Below are 13190 nucleotides of genomic sequence, written 5' to 3'. Positions count from 1 at the left end.
CTAGAATCCATCAATGCTGGCTGATTATTGTTGAAAAACTTTCTGAAATGAGAAGTCTCAGACTCTGAGTACAAACATAAATCTTTAAGAAAAAATTTTTAACTTAGTTGAACTATTACAAAGTGTCAGCACCATTATGCAATTAAATGCATTATATTCAATGAAAGTTAATTTCTTGTTTCTCCAAATTTCTACATGATACAAGCAGTCTGGAATTATATTTTTGTTCAGCTTCAAGTGGTCTATCATAAACAAAAAAAAATTCTGAGGAAGCAAAACTTGTGAAAAAAATTTGTTGTCCAATGTTACAAAAGTGGTTATAATCTAGAACCAAACTATTCACCTTGTCTCACTCACAACATGCTGGAGGAACTCAGCAGGTCGGGCAGCATCCGTGGAAATGATCAGTCAACGTTTCGGGCTGGAACCCTTCGGCAGGACTGAAGAGGGAAGGGGCAGAGGCCCTATAAAGAAGGTGGGGAGAGGGTGGGAAGGAGAAGGCTGGTAGGTGCCAGGTGAAAAACCTCTTCAGTCCTGACGAAGGGTTCCAGCCCAAAACGTTGACTGATCATTTCCACGGATGCTGCCTGACCTGCTGAGTTCCTCCAGTGTGCTGTGAGTGTTGCTTTGACCCCAGCATCTACAGAATATTTTGTGTTTACTATTCACCTTGTCTTTTGAGATCACAAGACTCCAAAAGGAAGATGAGAACTTGATATGTGAGATTTTAGAAGGAACACTTATTTGCATTAAAGTGAATTACCTGGAAGAATGGCATCAAATCCCATATCATCTATCATGTCCCTCAGCTCCTCAGGGCTGGTAAAAAGAGGATCATATTCCACAGTTCCATTCTGCTGTGCCAGAGAAACATGAACTGATATCACTCCATTTTTACTTGAAAGATTTTCTTCTATAGTCCTCACACAGGAATTACAAGTCATTCCTTTTATATTAATCACCGCCACACTGCTCAGTTGATGCTTTTTTGATTCAAAAGTTGGTTGAATTGAAGGTACCAAAGGATGCTGTACAACATTAGGGGCAGATTTTGCAGCCTGACATTCATCAGAGAGAAAAACTTTGAAATTTCCAGGAGGTAAGGCCTCAATAGCTTGTTGTAAGGCATTTGAAGTGATCATGGTTGGGTTGTATTGTATAACAGCACGCTTACTTTCCAAAGAAACTTTGATTTTGTGCACAGCAGTAAGTTCAGATATGTTACTTTCAATGTTTGTTACGCAGGAAGTGCAGTGCATGCCATCTATTCTAAGAATCAGATTTGTTAGATTATTAGTCACCTCCTGTACAGCACTTTTTGTTGCCTGAGTTGCATTTATTAGACGTTCAATGTCAACGTCCAGTTTCAAAGGTTTGGCCTTGGTCTTGATTGTGGCAAAGAAGCCAGCACTTTCGATTTGACTTCTGAGGTCCTCTGGTGTAATGAGGTGAGCTTGGTACACAATTGTAGCTTCCTGGCTATTCAAGGAAACTAAAAGAAACATCATTTTAATCATAAGTAATAAAATTGTTAGAATTAAACATACAAAAAATTCTTGCAGAACTTAATTGTTTCAATTACTACAATAAAAATGCAACCCTCCCAATAGTTTAATGGATAAAAATTAACTCAAGCTCAAAATACATTTCCCATTGTTAAATTTTTCTCTAGATTAGCCAGCATTTTATATGTATCATTTACTTTCTCATATTAACACCACAGAGATAGCTTCATGCTGTTCTTTGAAAATAATTTCTTGTTTTTTCATGTTGAGACACAAGGAATGCAATGGACTGTGATTCTTACATATTTATTTGATGAAACAAATTAATGGTTCATTTTGGTCATCTTTTTTAAGGCAACCATTCATTAAGATTAAGGTTAACTATTTGTCACATATACATCAAAATATACAGTGAAATGCGTCATTTGTATCAAATCAAATCAGCAAGGTAGATGCTGGGCAGCCCACTAATGTGGGCACATTTCCAGCACCAATATAGCATGCCTACAACTCACTAACCCTTACTATAATGGATGTCTTTGGATTATAGGAGGAAACTTGAGCATTCAAAGGAAACCCACGCGGTCATAGGGAAAATGTATAAACTCATTGACAGGAATGGTGATTGCTGGCACAGTAATGGCATTACGCTAACTGCTACACCGCTATTTCATGTCATATTATTACTGCATTTTTATCAAAATTTACTAAAGCTATCTATCTCCATCAAGAGGCAATCATCATTCCAGAAAGCATCTGTGCATAGAAGTGTAACTATAGCTTGGTGAATCACGTTCTCACCCCTTTTAGAAGATTGTGGTACAAATCCTATAACATAAAACCAACTACAATTTAGACTGATTATCTAACACAGAAGTGAGAGACTGCTACATTAACAGAAGAACAGATTTCCAATTGCTGCCAAGTTTGCTTTCTCAGTTGGATATAAGCAATGGCTATTTTCAACAGCAGCAGGGATTATCCAGAGCAGAAACATAATTTACAACACCCAACACAGATTGTCAGGTTCAGTTTTAGAGATCTTTCAGTATGGACATTGGCAACAATATCATAAATGGAACTACAATTTGTCATACTGTAAAGCACATTGAGCTAACCTGAAGTCATGGTGGGCATACCTTCAGCTGTTAGCACTAGCAATGGTACACAGAATAAGGAAAAGGAAGAAAATTAATTTTTTTTAAAATTACCTTTAATACGTTGAACACCCTGCAGCTTCCCAACTTTGCCTTCAATTGTGCTGCAGCAGGAGTGACAAGTCATCCCTTCGATCCTCATCTTCACCACCATTTCACTGCCTTGAGTCAGTTGATTTTCCTCAGGCATCAACAGCTTCTTGTCTCCAGCCATGTCAACAATATCTTCATTCAGACTTGCTGTGTTGGAGACCGAAGGCAGGGCTCCATCATCTTCAACAGGTGGCTCTTGCCTCTTCTCATCTTCTATAGCGGATGCTTGGCTTCCAATCTGCTGGCAAGGCTGGACAGTTAGGCTGGGGTCATTGTGAAGGGCTGATTCTGGTGTAACGGGCACTGGACTTGTGTCAGTCAGAGTAGCTTCAAAACCCATATCATCAATTGCTTCCTGCAGCGACTCAGGGGATTGGAACTCTGGATTGTACACAATAGCTGCATTATGGTTTTCAAGTGACACCTGTATAAAAAGACAAATTGAAAACTGAAATGCTCTCTAAGGGCTATCAAAAAACCAGAGAGCAACTAGAGTAAACTAATACATTCAACCTCAAAAGAATGAAGTTAAAACAGAAGGACAAATTATGCTCACCCATAGGGAGCAATTTGCTATGTCTTCATCTCAGACCTCCAAACATGGGAAGTCAGACAAGATCCAGAGGTCGATACCAGAACACCTGACCTTCCATTGGTCTGAGCAATGAATGGTGACGACCTGAGCTGAGAGGACACATGTACGGTGTTTCTTTTCCTGAGCTTTAGTAGCACAACTCCATTCTTTTCATTAAATTTCCATACATTTGAATGTGGTAACGGATGTTAGATTTAAATCTTAACACAAGTAAATGGTTTATTCTTTGTTAATATTCTTAATTTTTTTAAATACTAATTTCATAATTTTTTTCCCAATATTTTTAAAACATTTAAGCCTATTATACGGTTTTAAAGATCTGTGATTATTAGGGACATCTGGAAAGAGTTCAAAGGCCTTTGACTGCAGTCAGCTGTCAAACGGCTAACGAGGCATACCAGGAACTTCACAGGAGGTTGTCACCTGATACAGTCACCTCTCCACTTAGTGAGAGATATCACCGTGGTTATCCCTGAATATCCAGATCAGCCTAGTACAAAAGCACATCAAACTCAAGGCAATCAGCCAATTTAATACAATCCAGCCTAATACAGTGGATTACAGTTAATTTGACCCATTGGTTAATTGGGACAGCCACTTATTTGGGACAACTCCTAAAGAACAAACCATTTCTAATTACCTGCTAAACACTACACTGTTCTTTGAGTGAACAGATTTTTAAACAGAGTCAGTTGTGTGTGCTTGTGTTCAAAAAGCAGTAAGACAATTCAGAATTGTTTTGCTCATTGCGGGTTCGAGCATTCATGCTTGAAGATGCCAGAAACGGCTGGGAATTAAAATTAAATGATTTCACTACTTCAACAAGTTAGGAATACAAATAATTTGAAGGTATTGACAATTATCCTCAATGTTGTAATAAAAATGAAAATTTTGAGGATACAATTGTCGATGGCATTGTATGAAGGCAGTCCACTAAAAACACGAGCTGTCAGCGCTGAGTTTGTTCATTTACAGTCAATCAAAAGAACACACCAGTGTACACTGAGTGAATTTCTCTGTCAATAACTACAGGTATTAGGAACTGATACCACAGTTTTATAGTACTATGGTAATATTGACAGTGTTCTAATTTGTTCTGAATTTCAATTAAATACATAATTTGTTTCTCAGTTTGTTTTTTTTTTGTACCTTTTCAACTATTTCCATGAAACTTCAGCTAATTGGGGCAGCACTTAATTGAGCCAAAATGTACTGGTCCCAATGTGTCCCAATTAATTGGAATCCAATGCACATAAATACATTTTTCTCCAAAGCATTTTGCATTCCCACCATCAGAATGTTTATTAGCAAGTAAACACGTGCTTGAAAGCTTTGGATACAATAGAGAGATACTTTATAACTCAGCACATTTTCAGTTAAGCCTTACTTCTGCAGATTTTCAATTTTATCATTAATCATCATGAAAGAACAATCAGACTGTAAAGGCCAGATGTTAAGGCTCAGGGGTTCATTTTATTATCAAAGTATGTATGAAGAATACAACTCTAAGATGCGTCTTCTCTAGATAGCCATGAAAAATCATGGAGGTCGATGAAAAAGACATCAACCTCTCCCCCCGTAGGAAAGAGAAAAAGAAACAAAAACTCGCAAACCCCAAATCCCCTAACCCCTCCCTTGCACAAAAATGGCAGCTAGAACATTAAACCCCCAACACCCAACCCCCTCCCCCTCCCTTGCAAAAAAAACTAACATATCAGCAAGAAGGAGAAAAAATAGCAACAATAACATCAAACCCCAAACCCCCAACCCCCTCCCTCGCAAAAAACTAACATATCAGCCAGAAGGAGAAAAAAAACAGCAATAATAACATCTAACATCAAACCCCCTCTCTCGCACACAAGTAACTAACAGATCCCCCACATGGAAAAACACCAACAAGAACATCAGACCCCCAAGTCCCCAACCCTTCCCTCTCACAAAAAGTAACATATCGCCCAGAAGGACATGAAACCCCAAAACCCCAAGCCCACCAATTGGCAACAAGTAAAGCAAACACAGAAACCTGAAGGAGACCAATATAAACTATAGTCCACACCAATAATCACATAAATCTCAGAATTTGAAAACATTCTCCGTCAGCATCGAGGAGAGCGACTGCTGGAACTCTGTCCTGTGGAGACCAACCGCTGACCCACAGCCTCCAATCAGAGCGACAGGCAGCCTGTCCCCCTCCACATGCGCCTCGACGTCTCAATCTTCCTCGACACTTCGATTGACAAGGGATAGAGTCGTTCATGGCCCTGCACCCCATCTCTGGCCTTCTCCTCGAGGAAGCTCATGCTCGCTGAACTCTCTTGGAATCTTCTTGGAGACAGCAGAGCGCTAGATCATTCGATCAAACTTCAAACTGTAAGTCACAGGCTCCAACAGTTGCCAAAACACAATTAAAATAAAAAGAATGAAGTTGAAGATGTAGAAAAAGTTAAATAATTGCCTATTAGGAAGATGTCGCCTGAGGAATCATTGTTCACTGGCGCCATCTTGACCAGAAGACATACTGCTGAACAACCAGCTCCACAAAACAATTCCTTTTTTAAACTAATGTTATTGCAAAATATTTAAAACATTTAAAAGAGGATAAGCCCTCTTTGCATTACTGCCACTGGAGGGAGGTGGTACAGGCGCAAAAACACACACACACACACACTGCTGGATGAACTCAGCTGGCCAGCCAGCACCTATGGGAAAGAAATAGAGACGTTTCAGACCCAGACCCTTTAGCAGGACTCATCAGGAAATACAGGAGCCTGAGGATGCACACTCAGTGTTTTAGGAACAGCTTGTTCCTTCTGTCATCAGATTTCTGGACAATCCATAAACTCATGAACACTACGTCACTATTTTGTTCTCTTTTTATACCCTTTAAAAATATTTCTTATTGTAACATGCTAGTTTTGTTTTGTATTGCACTGTATTGCTGCTGCAAAACAACAAATTTCATGACATATTCAGTAATAATAAACCTCATTCTGATTCAGTATATAGAATTGTTATTTAATTCATTTTCATATTTTCAATTGATGCCAGTCCACAGAATGATCCCATCAATTCCATTTCCCCGCTTACCTCCTCACCTATCAACTCCACCAAATATCGCACTTGCTGCCTAGACTAGGGGTAATTTATAGATGCCAATTACCTTCCAACCAGCATGCTTTAGGACTGAGAGCAGAACAATCTAGTCAAGATAGAAGAGCTGCAAATTCTACAGAGAAAGTACCCAAGCTCAAGATCAAACCCAGGTCACTAAAGCTGAGCCATCAGCTGCATCAAATGAATACATGCATCAGCTGACAGGGCACTGAGCCAAACTGCCAGAAATTCAGAGTTTCTAGTTTGTCAGGAAATTTCCGATTTTAAAATACAATGGGTTCTGGTTAATTAACAGTCTAAGCATAGATATGAATTTCTACAAGCAGCAGATTTAAAAAAACAAACACGGAAATCTTTGAATTTTAAATTATTATTTCAGCCTCAGCAAGAATCAAAGGCATTTGGAATAAATATGATGTATTCAGCATTAAAGACAATTAACTTAATCGAATTGTTAATCCCCAGTTTTGGAATAAGACCACAAGACATGGGAACAGAATTACGCCATTCAGTCATCAAGTCTGCTCCGCCATTCCATCCTGGCTGATCCCAGATCCCACTCAACCACATACACCTGCCTTCTCGCCATATCCTTTGGTGCCCTGACCGATAAGGAGACAATCAACTTCCACCTCAAATATACCCACGGACTTGGCCTTCGCCGCAGTCTGTGACAGAGCATTACACAAATTCACCACTCTGTTTAAAAAAAATTCCTCCTTACCTCTGTTCAAACGGGTTGCCCCTCATTTTTGAGGCTGTGCCCTCTAGTTCTGGATACCCCCACCATAGGACACATCCTCTCCACTTCCACCCTATCTAGTCCTTTCAACATTTGGTGGGTTTCAATGAGATCCCCACGGATTCTTCTAAATTCCAGTGAGTACAGGCCCAAAGCTCCCAAATGCTCCTCACATGTTAACCCTTTCATTCCCAGAATCATCCTCGGGAAACTCCTCTGGACGCTCTCCAACGACAATACATTCTTTCTGAGATACGGGGCCCAAAACTGTTGAAATACTCCAACTGTGGCCTGACTAGTGTCTTATAAAGGCTTAGCATTATCTCCTTGCTTTTATATTCTATTCCCCTTGAAATAAATGCCAACATTGCATTTGCCTTCCTTACCACAGACTCAACCTGTAAATTAACCTTGTGGGACTCTTGCACGAGGACTCCCAAGTCCCTCTGCACCTCTGATGTTTGAACCTTCTCTCCATTTAGATAATAGTCTGCACTATTGTTCCTTTTACTAATATGCATTATCATACAATCCCCAACACTATATGCCACTTTTTTTATAGATTAGATTATGAGAACACTCAGTCCTCTTTTATTGTCATTTAGAAATGCATACATGCATTAAGAAATGATACAATGTTTCTCCGGAGTGATAGCACAGAAAACAGGACAAACCAAAGACAAACACTGACAGAACCACATAATCATAACATATAGTTACAGCAGTACAAAGCAATACAATAATTTGATGAAGAACAAGCTATAGGCACGGTAAAAAAAAGTCTCAAAAGTCCCCGAGTCGATTGACTCCCAAGTCCCCGATAGCAGGCGGCAAAAGGGAGAAACTCCCTGCCATAAACCTCCAGGCACTGAAACTTGCCGATGCCTTGGAAGCAGCCGACCACAGCCAACACTGAGTCCATCTGTTCCAAAACTTCGAGCTCCGACCAGCCCCTCCAATACTGCCTCCCGAGCGCCATCCTCTGCCGAGCGCCTTCGACCTCGCCCCGGCCGCTGAAACAAGCAAAGCCGAGGATTTCTGCTCCGGAGATTCTGGTTACCACACAGTAGCAGCGGCAGCGAAGCGGGCATTTCAGAAGTTTTCCAGATGTTCCTCTGTACTCTCACGTCTGTCTCCATCAAATCAGAATTGTGCACGGTCCCCTACTTGACAGATAACAGATATACATCACCGGAGAGGCCCGCCATCTTCTCCTCCTCCTCCACTCGCCACATTTTTGCCTATTCTTCCAATTTGTCTAAGTCCTGTTGCAACTGCATTTCTTCCTCAGCACTACCTACCCCTCCACCTATCTACATATCATCTGCAAACTTTGCCACAAAGCCATCAATTCCATTATCTAAATCACTGACAAACAATGTGAAAAGTAGCACTCCTGCTCCCTGATTCTGACGGACCTCTGGCACACTGCTAGTGTCTTCCACAGAGAAGACAGATGCAAAGTACCTATTAAGTTCATCTGCCATTTCTTTGTCCCCCATTACAACCTCACCACCATCATTTTCCAGTGGTCCATTATCAACTCTCAGCTCCAGTTTACTCTTTATATAACTAAAAAAGCTTTTGGTATACTGCTTTATATTATTGGCTAGTCTGCTCTCATACTTCATCTGTTCCCTTCTTATAGCTTCTTTAGTTGCCTTTTGTTGGATAAGATCTGGCTTATTACATACACCCAATCTAAGATAGCCTTTCGCTGAGTAGGCTCAAGCACAAGCTGTTCTAAAAAGCTAACTCTTAGGCATTCAACAAATTCCCTCTCTTGCAATCCAACACCAACCTGATTTTCCCAATCTTCTTACATACTGAAGTCGCCCACTACAATTGTGTCATTACCCTCATTACATGCCTTTTCCAGCTCCCTTTGCAATTTGAACCCTACATCTTGGCTACTATTTGGAGTCCTAGATATGATTCCAATAATGTTTATTTTACTCTTGCAATTTCTTAACTCCACCCACAAAGAATCAACATTCTCTGACCCTATGTCACCTCCTTTTTAAAGATGTAATTCTATCTCTTTCCAACAGAGCCACACCACCGCCTATGCTGTTCAGGAGCAATGCCTCAAAAACACAGCATTCATCATTAAGGAGCCCTGTCCCATATACTTCTTGTGGAAATTCACAGTTTTTATTGTTATGTATTGCAATGTACTGCTGCTGCTTAACAACAAATTTCATGGCATATGCCAGTGATATTAAACCTGATTCTGATGATGGTTGCAGTCCAACTGTGTTCAAAGCTCATGCTTAGGTACATCCACCTGATGGGTAAATAAAGGTTATACATGAAGATCTCTGCAATAGCACAAGTCATTCTTCAGAAATGAAATGGTTTTAAAAAAAAGCTAAAACAGCATTCTAAACATAAGAGATTCTGCAAATGCTGGAAATCTTGAAGTCCATACACAAAATGCTAGAGAGACTCAGGAAATCCTGAGGTATCTGTGAAGAGGAATAGATTGGAAAGGAAGCCACAATCAACCCCCGCCCTCACCTTTTTACTCTGACTCATCTTTTTTCTCCAGTCCTGCTGAAGGACCTTGGCCCAAAACGACTGTTTACTTTTTTCCATAGATATTGCCTGGCCTGCTGAGTTCCTCCAGCATCTTGTCTATGTGTTACCACAATTATCTTGTTCATTTTGTATAACCTCGTGAAGTGTTGAAAAGGATTACAAAACTAAGTGACGAAGAATAGCAGAATTGAACTGAATTGAAAATGAGCACAAGATAATGACTGAAGGATGCATGCCATTCATTTGTTATGTTGCAGCCTAGCAAGATAAATGTATTTCAGAAAACTTAAGTCTCACAGAATCAGTTCTCACAAAATGCAGAAGAGGAACTACTTCATGCAACATATTTCCTCTGGCCTATTTTGTGTTGCAGTGCCCAAACATGAACTCTGAGGAGATTGGTCTGAAAAGAGATTTTGTTTGCAACATCTTTGTGGTAATAAAATCATATAATTGAAGTACAAATTGATTATAAGCCATGTTTCAATGATAACTTATGGGAATAAAATCATTAACCAGAGCATTATACTTACAATTTAATCTCCGAGTTTTACCTCAAGCTTTAAAAGGCAGGCATTTATTTGATTTGTCCAGTTACAGAGGTTACAAATCTATTTAACAGACCCCAAATCAGAACTCGAGTTTGGTGCTGCCATTATAAACAAATGACTCATGAAAATAAGATTAAATTTAGCAGCGATTAAAGATAGACCAATGCAAGTTTAAAAGACCAATATTGTCTTAAGGCCAGTACATAGACAGCTTTGGAAGATTAATTTATTGTCATTCAAAGGATCTGGAAATTATACAGGGATTTAACTCTTGCCTGTGGAAAGTTATTTCAGTGCTCCATTAAAATCACAGTGAGCAATCGTTAACATTAAGATCTGTGGAGATTGTCAGATAAAATGCACTGCTCCTGGATGGTAAAATAAGAAAATCAGGGAAGAGAATCTACCCAAGTCGTATCAAATCTAAACTGGAACTGCAAGATTATGAAGACATCTCCAGGTAGTAAATTCAAATTTTAAAATATTAATGCAAAATTATTGAGAACATCAGCAGGTCAGGCAACATCCATCGAGGAGAATAAACAGTCAAAGTTTTAAGAGTCCTAGCCCAAAATATTGACCGTTTATTTCCCTCCATAGATGCTGCCTGACCTACTGAGTTCCTCAGGCATTTTGTATATTGTTCTGGATTTCCAGCATCTACAGAATCTCTTGTGTTTTGTCAAAGCACAATACTTTCAAGCAGGAGAATTTTTTTTATATATATACCTTTCTCTAGTCAATAAAATTTCACTAAATCTTGAGAAGAAATTTATTATGAATCTACGGCCTTTTCACAGATGGTGACCAACTAAAACGTCAGTCATTACAAAAACACACCATTTTCAGGCAGTCGTTGACCATCATATCTGCCAACTCAAGGCCTTACTTCGATCAAACATCACTCATTCATTCAAGGATACTTTTTGATCTACCACTTTTAGCACAGTACAGCGAGGAACAGGCCTTTCGGCCCAAAATGTTGGGCTGAACCCGCTAAAAAGCAGATCAAAAGTACCCAAACACTAACCACTCCTACCTATACCATGTCCATATCCCTCCATCTTCCTTACATCCATGTGCCAATCCAAACGTCTCTTTAAAGCCTCCAATGTACTTGCCTCGCCCACCATACCAGGCAGTGCATTCCCAGCATCCACCACTCCCAGAGTAAAAAAACTTACCCCTCACATCTCCTTTGAACCTACCCCCACTCACCTTCTAATGCCCTCTAGTATTAGACATTTCGATCTTGGGAAACAGATACTTTCTATCCACTCTATCTATGCCTCTCATAAGCCTGTAAACTTCTATTAGATCTCCCTCAGCCTCCAGTACTCAGGAGAAAACAACCAACATTTATCCAGCCTCTCATGACAGCACATCTCAAAACCAGGCAGCATCCTCATAAACCTCTACTATACCCTCTCCGAAGCCTCAACATCCTTCCTATAGTGGAGCAACCAGGACTGAATGCAATACTGCAGATGTGGCCTAACCAGAGTTTTATACAGTTGCAACATAACCTCCCGACTTTTGAACTCATGTCTCAACTAATAAAAACAAGCATTCAATAAGCCTTCTTAATTAACATCAACCCTGTGTAGCTACCTTCAAGGAGCTACGGACTTGGTCCCCAAGATCTCTCTGCTCAGTAACACTGCTAAGGATCTAGCCTTTAACAGGGTACTGTCTCCTTGTATTTGCCCTACCAAGGTGTAACACATCACATTTATCTGGGTTAAACTCCAACTGCTATTTCCCTGCCCATATCTGCAACTGATCTATATCATTTTGTATTCTTGTCAGTCTTCTACACTATCCACAGCACCACCAATCTTGATATCATCCACAAACTTACTAACCCACCCATCTACATTTTCATCCACGTTATTCATATACATCACAAACAGAGCAGGTCCCAGCAGAACAGCACTTATTACAAACATCCAGCTCGAATAGGTCCTTTCACCCACTATCCTCTGTCTTCTATGTGCAAGCCAGTTCTGAATCCAAACAGCCAATTTGCAACGGATGTTATGCTTCTTAATCTTCTGGATTAACCTCCCATGAGGGACTTTGTCAAACATCTTAATAAAATCTATGTAGACAACTGCCCTATCTTCATCAATCTCTCTCGTCACCTTGTCAAAAAACTCTAAGTTGGTAAGGCACGACCTGCCATGCACAAAGCCATGCTGGCTCTCCCTAATTAGGCCATGGGTCTTCAGATCCCCATATTTCCTATCCCTAAGAATTTTCTCCAACAATTTCCTTATAACTAGCATGAGACTTACCGGTCTATAGTTCCCAGGATTTCCCCTTGTTCCCTTCTTAAATAGAGGTACAGCATTAGCCACTCACTAGCCCTCTGGGACTTTGCCTGTGGCTAAGGAGGACATGAAAATACTGTTTGAGGGCCCAGCAATCTCATCTCTTGTCTTCTTCAATAACCTGGGGCAAATCCCATCAGGTGCTGGGGACTTATCGACCTTAAGAGGCACATTACTTCATCTTCCTTGATCTCTAAATGCTCCAACGTATTTATACACTCAGCACTGATCTCCTGGTCCTCCATATCCTTTTCCTTGTTAAGTACTGAAGCAAAGTACTTATTAAGTACATTACTCACATTCTCCACATCCAAGCAAATGCTCTCCACTTTATCCTTGAGTGATTCCATCCTCTCCCTAGTTATCCTTTTGCTCTTAATGTATTTCAAATGTCTTGAGATTCACTTTAATCCTACTTGTCGAGGAATTTTCATGGCTCCTCCTGGCTTAACTAATGCTCTTCTTTAGCTTTTTTCTGGCTTTTTTATTGTCCTCATGTGCTTTGTTGATCTCAACTTCCAAAGCTTTACACACTTTTCCTTTTTCTTCTTGACTAAAT

At 40.0% G+C, this 13190-nt stretch overlaps 1 protein-coding gene across 3 annotated transcripts in view; it reads right to left on the bottom strand.

Annotated features, from left to right (window-relative positions):
* The window catches only part of atp7a (ATPase copper transporting alpha), a 104121-nt gene that overhangs the window by 78903 nt on the left and 12028 nt on the right, over positions 1-13190 (bottom strand). For all 3 annotated transcript variants that reach the window (XM_072270866.1, XM_072270869.1, XM_072270868.1), the window contains 2 exons: positions 2717-3179; positions 764-1492 (listed from right to left, as the gene is read on the bottom strand). In XM_072270866.1, coding sequence (XP_072126967.1) covers positions 764-1492; positions 2717-3179 — 1192 coding nt within the window. The remainder of the gene's footprint in view (positions 1-763; positions 1493-2716; positions 3180-13190) is intronic.

This window comes from Mobula birostris, chromosome 10 (genome assembly GCF_030028105.1).
Source record: "Mobula birostris isolate sMobBir1 chromosome 10, sMobBir1.hap1, whole genome shotgun sequence".
Taxonomy (NCBI): Eukaryota; Metazoa; Chordata; class Chondrichthyes; order Myliobatiformes; family Myliobatidae; genus Mobula; species Mobula birostris.
The sequence above is the reverse complement of the archived record's forward strand: the minus strand, read 5'-3'. Positions and strand labels throughout refer to the sequence as shown.